Below are 17,642 nucleotides of genomic sequence, written 5' to 3'. Positions count from 1 at the left end.
TGGAGTGTCCATATGTAATTGTGGAAGATTTAAATTCGTTAAAGCATGCTCTAGATGTTGCATAGTAATCTATGATAAACATTTACAGCATGGTTTTGAAGATTGTTTTATCTAGACCAGAAATACTTCAAACAAGAAGTGCAGTCCTATGACATAATGTTTTTTCAATGTGGTAATTTTAGTGAATGTGGTATCAATCATGGATTTTAATAACTGCACTGCTTGAGCTGCCTTCTTTCACATTAAACCAATTTTAATCATTAGTGATTAGAACACCTTTAGATGTGCTTTTAAGATGGCACCATGGCGGTTATTTTAATTTCAGATTGTACTGTAAATATAGCAACACTGGGTCTATGTTATATCAGGATCATTCCAGGCAAGCTTGAGAAGAGGTTCAAAATACGTTTTCAAAATGGTGGCCATCCTGGCTTTAGGATAAATCGAAAACAATAACACTACTTGGTCATGACCAGGTCAGGATTTCAGGCAAAGTTTAGCTTAATGAGAAAAAAAAAGTATAAAAAAAGATATGATAACTCACAACTAAGCATTCAAAAATTAAAATCTAAGTATTGATCAGACTATACAATTATAACAAAAACCGACACACAACCCATGTTTACATTATACTTGTCGCACAGTATCTTCAGAACAGAACCATCGTCAGTAACCAATGTAATTAGCCTATACTATGTACGTTGCCGTCTGGTTCCGGGTGTAAACGGAGCACGATATATCACTACGATAAGTTTGGTTAGTAATGGAATGTATTCGTTCGAAAAATTATATCCTGGAAAAAGAGGTCCATGTGTATTAACGGTAATCTTATTATTGACACAAAACACAGAGAGACTATAGTTGAACTGTGACCTCAACTGAAGGTAAAGGTCATTGATTTGAACACATTTGGTAGCCCGTCCTCTATCATGCTACATAGGAAATGAAATATCTCTATGGCTCTTACATATTGACAAGAAGTCGTTTTAAAAAACCTTTTCGACCCTTGTGCTTCGAATGAAGGTCAAGGTCATTTATTTGAACATATTTTTTAATGGAAAAATTATCCACGGTGGACTGCACACGTCGATTGATGACGCATTGCCTAAAAACGCGACTTTGTTCCCAAATAAATATGCAAAACTTCTGACAAAAAAGACACTAAAAGTTAAATTTGAGGAAGCTAGACCTTTTCAGTACTTTCTGACAAAGTGGCAAAATTCAAGATGGCTGCTAATCAGTCTTATTGTTTACTTTTAATATTCAAAATATAATTACAATGTCTTGGGACAAATATAAACCCTAAATTTGAAATTTCAGAAAGATGGCTTTATAATGTTTTAAGAAAAAGCAGTAACAAACTCCTACTATCAAAATTCAAGATGGCCAACTACCGACCTTCTTGTCCGATTCTTCCAAAATTGCAATATGCAATATTGCCTATTAGAGCGGACTGAAGGGTGGACAGGAGACCACGGACTGAAGGGTGGACGGGAGACCCTGGACTGAAGGGTAGACTGGAGACCACGGATTGAAAGGTGGAGGGGAGACCACGGACTGAAGGGTGGACAGGAGACCCTGGACTGAAGGATAGACGGGATACCACGGACTGAAAGGTGGAAGGGGGACCACGGACTCAAGGGTGGACGGGAGACCCTGGACTGAAGGATAGACGGGAGACCACGGACATAATGGTGGACGGGAGACCACAGACATAATGGTGGACGGAAGACCACGGACTGAAGGGTGGACAGGGGACCACGGACTGAAGGGTGGACAGGGGACCACGGACTGAAGGGTGGACAGGAGACCACGGACTGAAGGGTGGACAGGAGACCCTGGACTGAAGGGTGGACGGGAGACCCTGGACTGAAGGGTAGACTGGAGACCACGGACTCAAAGGTGGACGGGAGACCCTGGACTGAAGGATGGACGGGATACCACGGACTGAAGGGTGGACAGGAGACCACGGACTGAAGGGTGGACGGGAGACCCTGGACTGAAGGGTAGACTGGAGACCACGGACTCAAAGGTGGACGGGAGACCCTGGACTGAAGGATGGACAGGAGACCCTGGACTGAAGGATAGACGGGATACCACGGACTGAAGGGTGGACAGGAGACCACGGACTCAAGGGTGGACGGGAGACCCTGGACTGAAGGATAGACGGGAGACCACGGACATAATGGTGGACGGGAGACCACAGACATAATGGTGGACGGAAGACCACGGACTTAATGGTGGACGGGAGACCGAGGACTGAAGGATGGACGGGAGATCACAGACTGAAGGGTGGACGGGAGACCACGGACTGAAGGATGGACGGGAGACCACGGACTGAAGGATGGACGGGAGACCACAGACTGAAGGATGGACGGGAGACCACGGACTCAATGGTGGACGGGAGACCACGGACTCAAGGCTGGACGGGAGACCACGGACTTAATGGTGGACGGGAGACCGAGGACTGAAGGATGGACGGAGACCACGGACTGAAGGATGGACGGGAGACCACGAACTCAAGGGTGGACGGGAGACCATGGACTGAAGGGTGGACGGGAGATCACGGACATAATGGTGGACGGAAGACCACGGACTCATGTGTAGACGGGAGACCACGGACTGAAGGATGGACGGAAGAACACGGACTTAATGGTGGACGGGAGACCACGGACTGAAGGATGGACGGGAGACCACGGAATCATGTGTGGACGGGAGACCACGGAATCATGTGTGGACGGGAGACCACTGACTCAAGGGTGGACGGAAGACCACGGACTGAAAGGTGGACGGGAGACCACGGACTGAAGGATGGACGGGAGACCACGGAATCATGTGTGGACGGGAGACCACGGAATCATGTGTGGACGGGAGACCACTGACTCAAGGGTGGACGGAAGACCACGGACTGAAAGGTGGACGGGAGACCACGGACTGAAGGTGGGACTACCTGATGACATATTTTATACTTACGATTCCATTGATTTTCCAATGGGTTTTTTCTAAATCAATACGCAACGTCGACGTCTCTATTGTGACGTCATGATAACGTCGAGTTTTCACGCCATTCTCGAATTTTCTTCAAAATAGTACGAAGAAAAAGAACCTACCAATCAAATAGTAGAATTTAGTATAAAAACAATTAAAAAGTAATTATAATTTATAAAAACATGCATACAAATTGAGGGTAGGTATCTTTTGTTGGGCTTTTTTTCCAATCACAATATTTGTTGCTTTTCGAAACATTTATATTTAATTTCTCTTCGTTTTCATAGCTAAACTGGCTTTCTGATTGGTCAATACGTTTTTGAATCCGAGAATGGCGCGAAACCCCGACGTTATCGTGACGTCACAAAGACATTGCGTATTGATTCGGAAAAATGAATCCCTTAAAAAATCACTGATTCACACAGTTTGCAAACAAATTGTTTTTCAAACCCAATACATGTAATATCTAAATAAACATTAATGCTTAAATATTAACAATTAAAACCACTTGAACAACACTCAAATGTCACAACCAACCTTTCGACAAGGTTTGAACAAAATTTCCTTCAGCAGAGAATCTAACAGGAGACAAAAACAGCAAAGTTCATTGTGCCTTGAAAGCTGGTCCCTGCTTTAATGGACTCACTTAATCCGTCGTACTCGTACCAGGATCCCGCAAATTTGATCTTGGCAATGAAATGGGACCTCCTACAGATAGTTACAGCAAAAAGTGCATAACTGGAACAAAAAAGATGAAAACTACTTTTTAATGCGAGTTTATGTACATGTATACCAACAAGTAAAACCTACACTAAATAGAGTCATCTGAGATAATTAATACAGAAAATTAATTTTAAACCATACCCTTTTTGTTGATGCGTTTCGTTTTACATCTTACAATGAATGAAGGCTATGCTTTGGTGGCGGATTATCGCCTAAGTGACATAAATTTATAGTCAGGCGAATATCGGACAAAGTCAAATTGATTAGTTTGTGACAATATAGCGATTTGGAACGTTTAAATTTTAGGTAAATTTGAATAAATAGTACATTGTAGCGGAATGGAATATTGTTTTCTACTGTTCAGATAGAAATATAATATAATTGAATATTCTCCTCCAGATTTTCAGTATTGTCAAACCATTTAGTACAATATATACTATTTTTCATCATAACTTCATTAAATGTGTATTCAATTGATACGATTAATGGTCCTTACCTCTTCTCTTGCACAGTCAGTCTTTGATCGATGTCGTTGATGGTCAAATTTCGCACACACGGGATAGGAATGACACGTCAATAACCAATATTTCTGGGGCCCTGTCTTTGAATCGCCTTTGCGTGAAAGATCTTGTGCCTTTGCAGATTTTGTTCCTCCTTCAATCAATACAATCAATAAGAATTGATTTAAAGGAGGAGTGTCAATTTGGGCCCTCTGGTTGGCATGACCGATAAGCATTATTTTTTGTTTACAGATACCCGGGGTTTAGGACATCATGATATGAAATATGATTAAGGTCAGGTCGGAGTCCGTTGTGAGTTATGGGGGGTTAAACAGGATGGATAATTTTCGGTTTTGTCCAGTTTTGTTGGAACCAAATGATATTTTTGAATGATTTTACATGCATTTATATGTTAAAAATAAAACTTTTTTTGAAAATAAAACTTAAGTGTCAAAATATAGGTCACAGTGATCTAATTTTGTAAAATGTCAATTTTGTAAGAATACTGTTCATCTGGTGCCATAATTTACCAGAAAAAAATGTTATATATATATTATAATAGATTATATTGAGCAATATATATATATAATTTGCATATTATAAACTTAGGCATAGAGTATTGTGGATGGGATGAGATTGGGTAGGGGGTACAGGGTACAGGGTACAAGGTATGCAAGTATGACTCGGAATAAATTTACCGACTGCCATTGGTATGAAAGTAATTGAAAAATTGCTTTTATATCAAGTAATAAGATTCCATCATAATCTATTGTAATTCACTCGAACATCTTAGGCGTCTTAACCTGCGCAGGCGCAAGCCGATAGTCCGTAATAGCAACTCATGTAGTGGGTAGGGGGTACAGGGTAGAGGGTACAGGGTAGAGGGTACAGGGTAGAGGGTAGAGGGTAGAGGGTACAGGGTACAGGGTACAAGGTATGCAAGTATGACTCGGAATAAATTTACCGACTGCCATTGGTATGAAAGTAATTGAAAAATTGCTTTTATATCAAGTAATAAGATTCCTTCATAATCTATTGTAATTCACTCGAACATCTTAGGCGTCATAACCTGCGCATGCGCAAGCCGATAGTCCGTAATAGCAACTCATGTAGTGGGTAGGGGGTACAGGGTAGAGGGTACAGGGTAGAGGGTACAGGGTACAGGGTACAGGGTACAGGGTACAGGGTACAGGGTAGAGGGTACAGGGTACAAGGTATGCAAGTATGATTACCGACTGCCATTGGTATGAAAGTAATTGAAAAATTGCTTTTAAATCAAGTAATAAGATTCCTTCATAATCTATTGTAATTCACTCGAACATCTAAGGCGTCATAACCCGCGCATGCGCAAGCCGATAGTCCGTAATAGCAACTCATGTAGTGGGAATAAAATTACCGACTGCCATTGGTATGAAAGTAATTGAAAAATTGCTTTTAAATCAAGTAATAAGATTCCTTCATAATCTATTGTAATTCACTCGAACATCTAAGGCGTCATAACCCGCGCATGCGCAAGCCGATAGTCCGTAATAGCAACTCATGTAGTGGGTAGGGGGTACAGGGTACAGGGTACAGGGTACAGGGTACAGGGTACAAGGTATGCAAGTATGACTCGGAATAAATTTACCGACTGCCATTGGTATGAAAGTAATTGAAAAATTGCTTTTATATCAAGTAATAAGATTCCTTCATAATCTATTGTAATTCACTCGAACATCTAAGGCGTCATAACCCGCGCATGCGCAAGCCGATAGTCCGTAATAGCAACTCATGTAGTGGGTAGGGGGTACAGGGTAGAGGGTACAGGGTACAGGGTACAGGGTAGAGGGTAGAGGGTACAGGGTACAGGGTACAGGGTAGAGGGTACAGGGTACAGGGTACAGGGTACAAGGTATGCAAGTATGACTCGGAATAAATTTACCGACTGCCATTGGTATGAAAGTAATTGAAAAATTGCTTTTATATCAAGTAATAAGATTTCTTCATAATCTATTGTAATTCACTCGAACATCTAAGGCGTCATAACCCGCGCATGCGCAAGCCGATAGTCCGTAATAGCAACTCATGTAGTGGGTAGGGGGTACAGGGTAGAGGGTACAGGGTACAGGGTACAGGGTACAGGGTACAAGGTATGCAAGTATGACTCGGAATAAATTTACCGACTGCCATTGGTATGAAAGTAATTGAAAAATTGCTTTTATATCAAGTAATAAGATTCCTTCATAATCTATTGTAATTCACTCGAACATCTAAGGCGTCATAACCCGCGCATGCGCAAGCCGATAGTCCGTAATAGCAACTCATGTAGTGGGTAGGGGGTACAGGGTAGAGGGTACAGGGTACAGGGTACAGGGTAGGGTAGGGGTACAGGGTACAGGGTAGAGGGTACAGGGTACAGGGTACAGGGTACAGGGTACAGGGTACTAGAATCAGTTACATGACAAAATGTGTTGCTGTTGCTGATTATAGCTGAATAAAATTAACACCTGAAATATACATCATTGCGTTATTTATCAATAAATGAAATGCCATTTCAACGCACATTCCTTGAAATATCATGCAGCCAACTATATGTCGAAGTTTGTTATAAGTTATCTAATATCAATATTTAACGCACCCTTTGCATCAATATTCCTGGAATCCCGCCACAAAAAAAAAATTAAAAAAATATGAAAATCTGATAATTCTAACACTACATTGTATACTTGGTTTTTTTTTCATGTGATAAAAGTTTTTATAGATTGTTACTATAAATGGAAGCGGTTAGGTATCCCCTTACTGAACGTGGTAGCACAAGTGTTCCTTAAATGGATAAAGAATTAAAAATCAACCAAGAAAACATCGCTTTAGACATTAAAAGAAGAATTTTCCATTTACCTCCCTTTTTCTGCCTCTTCTGAAAACCAGCAATGCGGCTTTGGTCATGTATAGCAGTGGTTGAGTCAGCGCACATGTGTATTTATTTTATACAGTGAATCCATCGTGGTATTTAGTCACGCGTGAAGTGTCCACAATACAATCACCAAATATATCAAGGGGGCTGTATGACCTACATACAACTGGCAACACTTCTGGTGTAGAGGAAAGAGACAAGACGGCCTTATCAGTCAGAAAACGAAAACACAAAAGTACGCGGTTATCATCACAAGGAACCCATGTTTATCAATGATGTTTTGGACAGAAGTATTTGGTAGGATCTTTGGTTCACGGGTCCCCATGATGGGGCCGTTCCTGATGGGCGTGCTAGTATTTACACTGGCACAACACACTGGGCAAGTACAAGGTATGTTGGCTGCTTCTTCCACCAGTTAAAACATACTGAGTGATAGTCTGCCACCCTATGAGGACAGTCATTATACAAAACATTCACATTCACACTGATGTTACTTAATTATTCTTCGGCACGTCTTAAGTTACTGGCATAGACAAAGCGTAATACCTTTATATAGCTTAGTGTGTGAAGCTACAAACAGAAAGTAAAATGTTTGATAATTCGAAATTATAGGCCTATCTGTAAATCATTGCAATACACATCTTTATGAGAAATAACTATTAGATGGTGTAGCCGACATTGTTAGCAAGCTTAATAACGTTGATTCGGGATGCAATCAGCCTATGACTTTAATTAACTTTTATTGTCAGAAACTCTGTAGCGAATTCCAGCTATAACGAATTATTTCTCCTCATCCCATAGGATTCGATATAGCAAAGTTTTAGTGCATAGGTTATCCGACAAACACCAACTGATTGATATGGTCATTTCTTAAACAATGTACTATGGATTCCCATGCGAAATTGTAAATCAAAAGTAAAAAATAAATCAACAAATAAATTAAAAAAATGAAGTAAGAGTAACGTGGTTTGCCTATAGGTCCTAAACTGTATGTTATAAATCTACTGAGTTAGACATCATGACATATGAACCAAAATATATATTACACACAGGAAAATGACAGGAAAATGACTGATCCAACATAGTATCAGCAACATAATAGTCAGGATGCATGATAGAGTTTACGTTAACCACCACATATCCTCAAATGTTACTTGTTGACTTCGTAATCAGTGGAGCATGAGGGTTCAAGAAAACATCGGTTAGTTGTGATGTTGAGGATACCCGTGGACCCTATATTGATCAACTCAAAGTATGGCATAGAGGGCACACACAAGTGTATGTACATTTCAAACTTCATGTGAACCCCGCTGTTGTTTCGACCTTCTAGGTCTCGTTCGTGAGTTTATGGACATTATGAACTGGTTTGCGATGTTAGGGACATCCGGTACTCAAGAATTCGTCTGCAACAGTATTAAAGAACAACAAGTATAAACAAAATTTCAAAGGAAGACAAAAGATAAATCATCAGAGTGTAAAACAATTTTACTGACAATGCCAGGAAGATGAGACATCAAACATTGCCTACATAGATCTTCTCACTCATTATTGAAATTTGAATGTAAAATCATAGACACAATAAAGTAACTGGCAACTTCTCAAAAAAGATATCCGTCACAGCGTATCTGGTATGGGATTTATACTTCAAAATCAGAGTTTCTGTATTATTTCCCTTGCAGCATTTTATGGCCGTATTCGAGTGTTTTTATCTGATATCCGATATACATGTACGTACATACATAGGAAGATAGCAGAACAATTCATACCTACATCCGTCCTTAAAGTTATTTGTACCCGACTTTGCGGAAATTTGGACATGCTGTTTTTCTACAGTAATCCATCAAAAATGATAAGGTTGGATGATTTAAGATGAGAAAATCATTGACAGGCACAGACAAATATGTATGATTCCTTATCTTATAATTGTTAGTTACAACCCAGAAACTGTGCATTGTAAGATTCTTTGTTATGATGCCTTATTGTGTTTACTGTAGATGGAAACTCAGGATCACTTTACAATTACTAATAACAGTGTAAAATATTAAATGAAAGTGTAAACCACATCTTGGCTTCACAGTTTGATCATATGTACTCATTTCAATGCACTGTAGATATAATTATATTAAATTTTGGCAGTGCTGTCAAAATCATTTTCAGCTCGTATTTATACTTGTATAAAGTTAAAACTTACGCATTGAAAATATTGCATTTCTCAAAATGAAAAGATCTTAGTATTGTTTGGTGGTGAATAACATATTAAAAGTTCTTCCTGGTTCGTGAGAATGAAAAATACGACATTTGAAGTGACCCTGGCAGTTTATAGGGAGTTAAACCTAGTAAGTCAAACTGATCTAACATATGTTTACAATAATAACTAAAAATACTACACGTACAACACAGTACCGTAAAACTATTTATACCTACCTAAACAAATCTAAACATGTGTAACAAAAATAACTAAAAATACTAAACGTACAACACGGTACCGTAAAAATATTTATACCTAGTAAACAAATATAAACATGTGTAACAAAAATAACTAAAAATACTAACGTACAACACGGTACCGTACTATTTACCTAGTAAACAAATCTATACATGTGTAACAAAATAATAAAAATACTAAACGTACAACACAGTACCGTAGAACTATTTAAACTAGTAAACAAATCTAAACATGTGTAACAAAAATAACTAAAATACTAAACGTACAACACGGTACCGTACTATTATACCTAGTAAACAAATCTATACATGTGTAACAAAATACTATAATACTAAACGTACAACACGGTACCTTAAAACTATTTATACCTAGTAAACAAATCTAAACATGTGTAACAAAAATAACTAAAAATACTAAACGTACAACACGGTACCGTACTATTTATACCTAGTAAACAAATCTATACATGTGTAACAAAAATAACTATAATACTAAACGTACAACACGGTACCTTAAAACTATTTATACCTAGTAAACAAATCTAAACATGTGTAACAAAAATAACTAAAAATACTAAACGTACAACACGGTACCGTACTATTTATAACTAGTAAACAAATCTATACATGTGTAACAAAAATAACTATAATACTAAACGTACAACACAGTACCGTAGAACTATTTATACCTAGTTAACAAATCTAAACATGTGTAACAAAAATAACTATAATACTAAACGTACAACACGGTACCGTAAAACTATTTATAACTAGTAAACAAATCTAAACATGTGTAACAAAAATAACTAAAAATACTAAACGTACAACACAGTACCGTAGAACTATTTATAACTAGTTAACAAATCTAAACATGTGTAACAAAAATAACTAAAAATACTACACTACAACACAGTACCGTATAAGTATTTATACCTAGTAAACCAACAAATATAAAACATGTGTAACAAAAATAACTAAAATACTAAACGTACAACACGGTACCTTAAAACTATTTATACCTAGTAAACAAATCTAAACATGTGTAACAAAAAATAACTAAAAATACTAAACGTACAACACAGTACCGTAGAACTATTTATAACTAGTTAACAAATCTAAACATGTGTAACAAAAATAACTATAATACTAAACGTACAACACGGTACCTTAAAACTATTTATACCTAGTAAACAAATCTAAACATGTGTAACAAAAATAACTAAAAATACTAAACGTACAACACAGTACCGTAAAACTATTTATACCTAGTAAACAAATCTAAACATGTGTAACAAAAAATAACTAAAAATACTAAACGTACAACACGGTACCTTAAAACTATTTATACCTAGTAAACAAATCTAAACATGTGTAACAAAAAATAACTAAAAATACTAAACGTACAACACAGTACCGTAGAACTATTTATAACTAGTAAACAAATCTAAACATGTGTAACAAAAAATAACTAAAAATACTAAACGTACAACACGGTACCGTAAAACTATTTATACCTAGTAAACAAATCTAAACATGTGTAACAAAAATAACTAAAAATACTACACTACAACACAATACCGTATAACTATTTATGCGGGTCATCAATCAGGATTTTACCTGGAAACTGTCTTATGAAATTTGAAATGTTATTAATTTCCGCGATTTAGTCCTCATAGTATATATGATTCAACCGGGTTTTTTTCAATATTTCGTGAATCAAACTCTCGTGTCCATAGCAATGTCCTGCGAAATCGCGAAAATATCGTCCCCGCGGAAATAACAGGCCATACAGCAAATTCAAAGTCAGGAGCCTGAATGTCTTAAATAACAAGGTCAATGTCATTTCATTGCGTTACCCCTTCACGTGCAGACAAAGAACTTTATCAATATTGGTGTATGCCAACATTGTGTGCACTCAATGTATTGTATCAAACGGGTGGGGAGGGGATAAATAATCCCTAGGTTTACTCATAAGACAACCTTCGTACCACACATTTGAAATAATTAATGTATTGCGTTAGTATCTCTATCAATATCAACTTGTAATTGACCTATAGACTCGATGACAAAGTCTTGAATGTTTCTGACACACATCCATGTGACATACTTTCACTAGCAGTTTTCATTCGCCTAGGCCGAATGGTGCCAGGTTGTTCCGATATTCTACCACTAGCCTCTAGGCCGTCACTGGCCGTGACAGTGTATGCTGAACATTTAAATGGTTATGAGTTGAATTTTACATGTTGTAAGTTCCGGTTGCTCTGTCACGACCCCTTGATGTCTTTCCTCCGAATAATGTTATCATTTTCTTGTCATTAATGTTTTATTTATACATTCCCTAATAAATAAATAAATAATGCACTTTAAGTCGCATGCATTGAGCAAAGTTTCATTAATTATGGACATTATTAAAGTACAGATTTCTGGTTACAGATAACCTTTCAAAACTCACGAAATACCTAATCATGGAAACCATTGACATTTGACTTAACTTGCATTCTTTCAAAAACATGTTCTCATAATACACATACTAGGGCGTTCTGTCTCCGTTAAATGTAGTGATAGTTTGCATGACTATTAATCACTTCCCTGGTACAGTTGAACAGAACTGACTGCTTAAATTTCGTCATGGCTTCAACAAATAATGAAACTACCTGCAATAGATACTAGTAGATATAATGGTATGACTATGACATATGTAGTTTGCTTAAAGACTGGGGTCCGTTTCTGTTTTATTTTTCCCGGAAGCATACATTTTTCGCATATTTTATCAAAATTTACAAGTAGATCAACAAATTACACGTTAATGTTAAGATGGTAGCGATGGTAAATACGATGCAGTTAATTATGTTCAATTGTTTCAGAGAAATGATTTATAAGCATTTAAAATCTCACTAGATTAAAGGGGACCAAAACACCAGATAACCTTGAGTAGCTGTTGATGGGATGTGTTAAGTTATACAAAATCAGCTTAACGTTAAGTCTATAACTGAGTGCTTCACTCGAAATTATTAATGATGCAACTATCTGACAAGTCTTTATAAACCGTTCTACTGTATAGTTGTTAAAGTTCGCAATTCACTGTCTAAAACTTAGAATTCACGAATTATCTTTATAGCATTTGAAAGCGTCATTCATACGACAGGCTAAAGATGTGTCAAACCCTGAATATGGTAAATTTAGCATGGTATTGATATTCGCGAATTTAAATAGTTCGAGAAGTCTTTATTAACCATTATAATAGTTCTACCTATTTTGCTGCAGGGCTCACATGCATCGACTGTGCTGACTTTGTTATCAATGGCTCTGTGGCCGGTACCTTGGTGACTCCAGTCCTGAACGCTATCCCGGGGATCAGAGAGAAGAACTGCCGAGGTGCCACTGCTGCCTCCAACATAGACAAGACCACGTGTCCACCTAACCCTGCTAACAGCGACCGGGTGTACAGATGTGGCGCCTATACCGGGACCATGAATGTGGTCGGGCCTCTAGATATATTCAGTATGTATATGTTTTAATAACATCCCCGTGACCTGCCAATGCCATAAAGTGGTGACGTATGATGACAATACTTACTAACAGAATCACAATAGTCCATTATTATTTCTTTCATGTCTTCATATCTCAAAATATAGTCAAAATTGTCTTCTGTCTTAAATGACCTTAACTATTCCTATCAACGAAAACTACTATATCAACTATCTGTATTAAACGACTGTCTGTCTGATGCGACAAGCGACCATACTTTTTGGAACCAACGACCCTCAAACTTATGTATCTAACGACACAAACCACACATCTATAGCCTTGTTATAATGCAAGTGAAAATGTAATACTTTGAAATATTTTTCGATTTCCCAGGGATTCAGTATAATGGCGTTCTACTGTATATATTCTTTTATTTATCAGAAAAATAAATCGTTTTGTGCTGCTGTAAATCAAGGCAGATATTATATTTTTCATAAATTCACAAACGAGGTTTTAATTAGAATATGAGTTGTATTTTAATTTGGTGACGTCAACAATATTCCATTGAGAATACAATTTACATTTCTAAACGCAAATCAGAACAGGTCATACACTTACCGACATCGCAAATCAGAACAGGTCATACACTTACCGACATCGCAAATCAGAACAGGTCATACACTTACCGACATCGCAAATCAGAACAGGTCATACACTTACCGACATCGCAAAGTCCATGCTGCCATTACTGCTTCCAAATTAAGGAGTTTGACATGCAGAAGCTACCTCATACTCGATCCCCGGGAGTTACGATCATACACGCCCTCTTCCTCTCGATCACCAGGGGTTACGATCATATACCTGTGCGTTCTCTTCTTCTCAATATCTATGGGTTTCGATCACATACGCTCTCTTCATCTCGATATCTACGGGTTTCGATCACATACGCTCTCTTCATCTCGATATCTATGGGTTTCGATCACATACGCTCTCTTCATCTCGATATCTATGGGTTTCGATCACATACGCTCTCTTCATCTCGATATCTATGGGTTCCGATCACATACGCTCTCTTCATCTCGATATCTATGGGTTTCGATCACATACGCTCTCTTCATCTCGATCACCAGGGATTAGGATCATATGTGTTCCTTTTTCGATCTCTACAGGTTACGATCAGATGCATTCTCTCTTTTCGATCTCTGTTTATCGATCTTTATTTGTTACGATCAGATACATTCTCTTTTTTCGATCTCTATGGGTTACGATCAAATACATTCTCTTTTTCGATCTCTGTTTTTCGATTTATATGGGTTACAATCACATTCGTTCTCTTTTTTCTCAACTCTAGAGGTTGCGATCACATACGCTTTTTCATTCTCTATCGCCAGAGGTTACGACCACATTGTTACCTACATGTATATTGTATACTGACCTTTACTAACGCCCCTTTTATCACATTTCAGACATCCCTGTCCACATTATTGACCGTGAATGTGTCTTAGTTTACAAGGGGTTGTCTGACGGTTGCCACCCCCAGAGTTTTGCCCAACAGGACGCCGCAACCTTCCAGAAAATATTCGACAGACTTGACAGTATCGGAGCGGTCAGTTTCAGGGGAGAAATATGTCTGACGGGCGACGTTTACACCTCGTCCGCCACTACAACGGACATGACACGCTCTTCAGTAATTCTATTAGCTCTAAGTGTTCTATTTATTTCATGATTCCGGGAGGTATGGATGGTTTGTATTGTAAGTATGGAGTGTGAATGTGTTCATTTTGTATGGATCAGCTGCTGGTATTTAGCAATGTATCGATAAGTATGTAGGTCAATGAAATTCGTGTTTTATTTTATTAATATACATGTACAGTATATTAGTTAGTAATAAATTGTTGGTACAATCAACGGTCATTATTTCCCCAAATACTACCAAAATCGAGGTATTTACTTGTTTTATCAGTAATATCCTCGATCTGTGATGTTGTTACAAAAATCATATTATTCTATAACTATGGCATTGTCTATATCATCTTTGATGATGTCATTTTAACCAACATACACAATAAACAGGATATACATGATTCCTAGAACAAAGCCCCTGTTCAGCGGATAGACTTTCATTATGTCTTCGATATACTCTAAAGCGGTTGGATAATATGATAATTCTGTAGGCTTTCATTGTGTTTTCAATATACTATAAACACTTGGGTAATATGATAATTCAACATCTCTCTAGGCTTTCATTGTGTCTTCAATATACTATAAACACTTGGGTTATATGACAGTCATGGATGATATGATATTATTATCTATTTTGATGTTGTACAAGCTCATATTACAAAGGTACTACTACTACACGGGGGCTTAATCAACCTAACTCGGAACATTTAAAACGTTTGTTTTCGTGTGGATAATGCGGACTCTGTGAAAAAATGTATGTTTTTATTTTTTTAAATTTGTTTTGTATGTTTACGTACAATTTTAGCTAGTTTTATTGCGTCTAACAATAATCTTATTTCTATACAGGTCACTCAGTGTCTGTATTGACATATCCAAGGTTCTGTAGTTAGTACATTGATAGGTCAAATGGACCTCGGTTAATACGAATCCGAAGGGGCCGCGAGGAAACTTGAAATTATCCGAGTGTTCGAATTTAGCGTGTTCTCCAATTATTTATATTCAGTGTTGTTAAGCTATGTAAGCATGGAACTTGAAGGAATTGTGAAAATGATGTATGTAATTTTTGTACAGCTCTACTTGTAGATCAAACATAACAATTATCCAGCCATAATAACACTGTGATATCCCATTACCTCGGTAGGTTATTAGTGTTGCCATGGTTACCTGAGTACAAATCTCAATGATTTATTTGGATATTATTGTCCACTTGTATAAAACAGTTTCATGACTGAGGTTACCTCAAGTCGTACATTTCACATACACAATGCATTGCCCGAGATCTTTCTTATCATTCAGATGTTTTCTATAAATTGAGTCTGATGTATTTTCTGTGGTCCATCTTCTGTAGGTTTAGATTTAATTTCTCTAATATATTTGTTATTAAACAACGGCTGCCTTCTTAGTACAACAATTTATTTTCTTTGGTAATATAGATAAGACAACTTGTTTATTTCCCCTTATATAGAGTCGCTTTCCTTATGTTAACTATTGTATTTTCTTTAATTTTCTCGGTAATAAGATGGGTGCATTTTATCTTATTTTTCTAAATGTTTCTTATCATTGGACTTCAAATCCCTATGATTTAGAAGGTTGAGCGATAATTTTCTCTTGTGATACAATATATGTATGATAATAGTACTATTAGTTATACGATGTATTTTTTCTATAGCATCCTCTATGTTATCAATATACATTGACGTCATTATTTTATGAGCGAAATTCACACCGTTTTCATTTAAAGGTTTGACATTACGCTCGCAAACACATAACGTCACAATCATTACCTAACTGTAAGTGCAGATAACTCTGTAATATGCAAATACAGAATACCTGCAATATCAATCTTATAACAGCTGTGAAATGAACGTGTCGTTTATCTGCGTTCAAGCACAACAATATCTAGTATCTCGTTTTTTTGCATAATTGTATAATTGTATAAAGGTTCTCTGTTATTTTTATCTTTTTTTATTTTTTATTTCGTACTCTTGTCATTTTAATGCATTTGTAAATTTGTGAAAAGTTTTAGACAATAAAATGTATTGAACGCATCTACGCAAAGACGCTTTAAAAAGGAATTGTTTGTTGTGTGTTTGATAATATTTTATATCGTTAATGTGCTGGCCTTTTTATATTTGTTTTACATACGATAACCAAAAAAGAAATGCATGTTTCCTTGTTATGGGCCAAAATAAAACAAAAAAGTTGCTATGACGATATTTTGTTGTGTTTTTTTTATAGTAACATCATTATCAATTTTTAACAAAAATACGGAATTTTATTAAACTATTAGCAGCGTCGTCCGAACACAGAGTCAATCATATGTAGATATTTATATTGAGACTTCAGAAAAAGACGCACGGTTCAACCTTTAAAAGTTGTTTGATTGCAACATTTAACCATATATCAATTTGATTTAACTCTTTATTAACTTGATTCAAATATTCCTTAACTTGATTTAATTATTTGTTAGCTTGATTTAACTAATAATCAACTCGATTTAAACATTTATTAACTCGGTTTAAACTTTTATTAACTTGATTTAAATATTTATCAACTGTTTAATAGGAAGGAAATTATCTCTTTGATCACCCAAGGGCCATGTCAATTTACCTAGGTAAGAATCTATTCGTAGTATGATATTTAATTGTTTTCTGTCTTAAGGGTATGTATTGCGACGTACTTATATTATCAATAGATGTATAAGTCGCTACAACGATTGCTGAATGCTGAAGAAGTCTGTATGTAATTATTTTGTTACGTGTTTTACATGTACAACATAATCATAATCAAAAACGAAATATATCCTTGTTATGGATCAAAAATAAAATAAAAACATTGCTAATACGTACAAAGGATATTATAATATTTATAATTTTAAAATGTATATTAAAATCTACTAAATGCTAACACAGTCGCTTCCCATAGTCTAAACAACAAACCAA

The 17,642-nt window shown here is 36.7% G+C and overlaps 1 protein-coding gene and 1 long non-coding RNA gene across 4 annotated transcripts; one reads left to right on the top strand and one right to left on the bottom strand.

The window, feature by feature from the left end:
- Positions 1-3,204: 3,204 nt before the first annotated feature.
- On the bottom strand, positions 3,205-7,191 carry LOC138326031 (uncharacterized). Its single transcript, XR_011208856.1, has 3 exons — positions 7,089-7,191; positions 4,208-4,365; positions 3,205-3,726 (listed from the first exon to the last, which is right to left on the bottom strand). It is a non-coding gene; the product is annotated as an uncharacterized lncRNA (long non-coding RNA).
- On the top strand, positions 7,091-16,912 carry LOC138326028 (uncharacterized). Of its 3 annotated transcripts, none has more exons than XR_011208854.1 (4): positions 7,091-7,494; positions 12,814-13,050; positions 14,484-15,191; positions 15,257-16,912. XR_011208854.1 is itself a non-coding variant. In XM_069272136.1 (3 exons), exons 1-3 carry the CDS (start codon positions 7,377-7,379, stop codon positions 14,741-14,743), a joined length of 615 nt encoding a protein of 204 aa, XP_069128237.1. In that variant the 5' UTR covers positions 7,091-7,376; the 3' UTR covers positions 14,744-16,912. The 3 variants fall into 3 exon arrangements, 1 of the variants encoding a protein (XP_069128237.1); XR_011208855.1 differs by having other exon boundaries at positions 14,484-15,933; positions 16,049-16,912; XM_069272136.1 differs by having other exon boundaries at positions 14,484-16,912.
- The last annotated feature ends 730 nt before the right edge of the window (positions 16,913-17,642 follow it).

The sequence above is a fragment of the Argopecten irradians genome, chromosome 6 (assembly GCF_041381155.1).
Source record: "Argopecten irradians isolate NY chromosome 6, Ai_NY, whole genome shotgun sequence".
NCBI classification, from domain to species: Eukaryota; Metazoa; Mollusca; class Bivalvia; order Pectinida; family Pectinidae; genus Argopecten; species Argopecten irradians.
The sequence above is the reverse complement of the archived record's forward strand: the minus strand, read 5'-3'. Positions and strand labels throughout refer to the sequence as shown.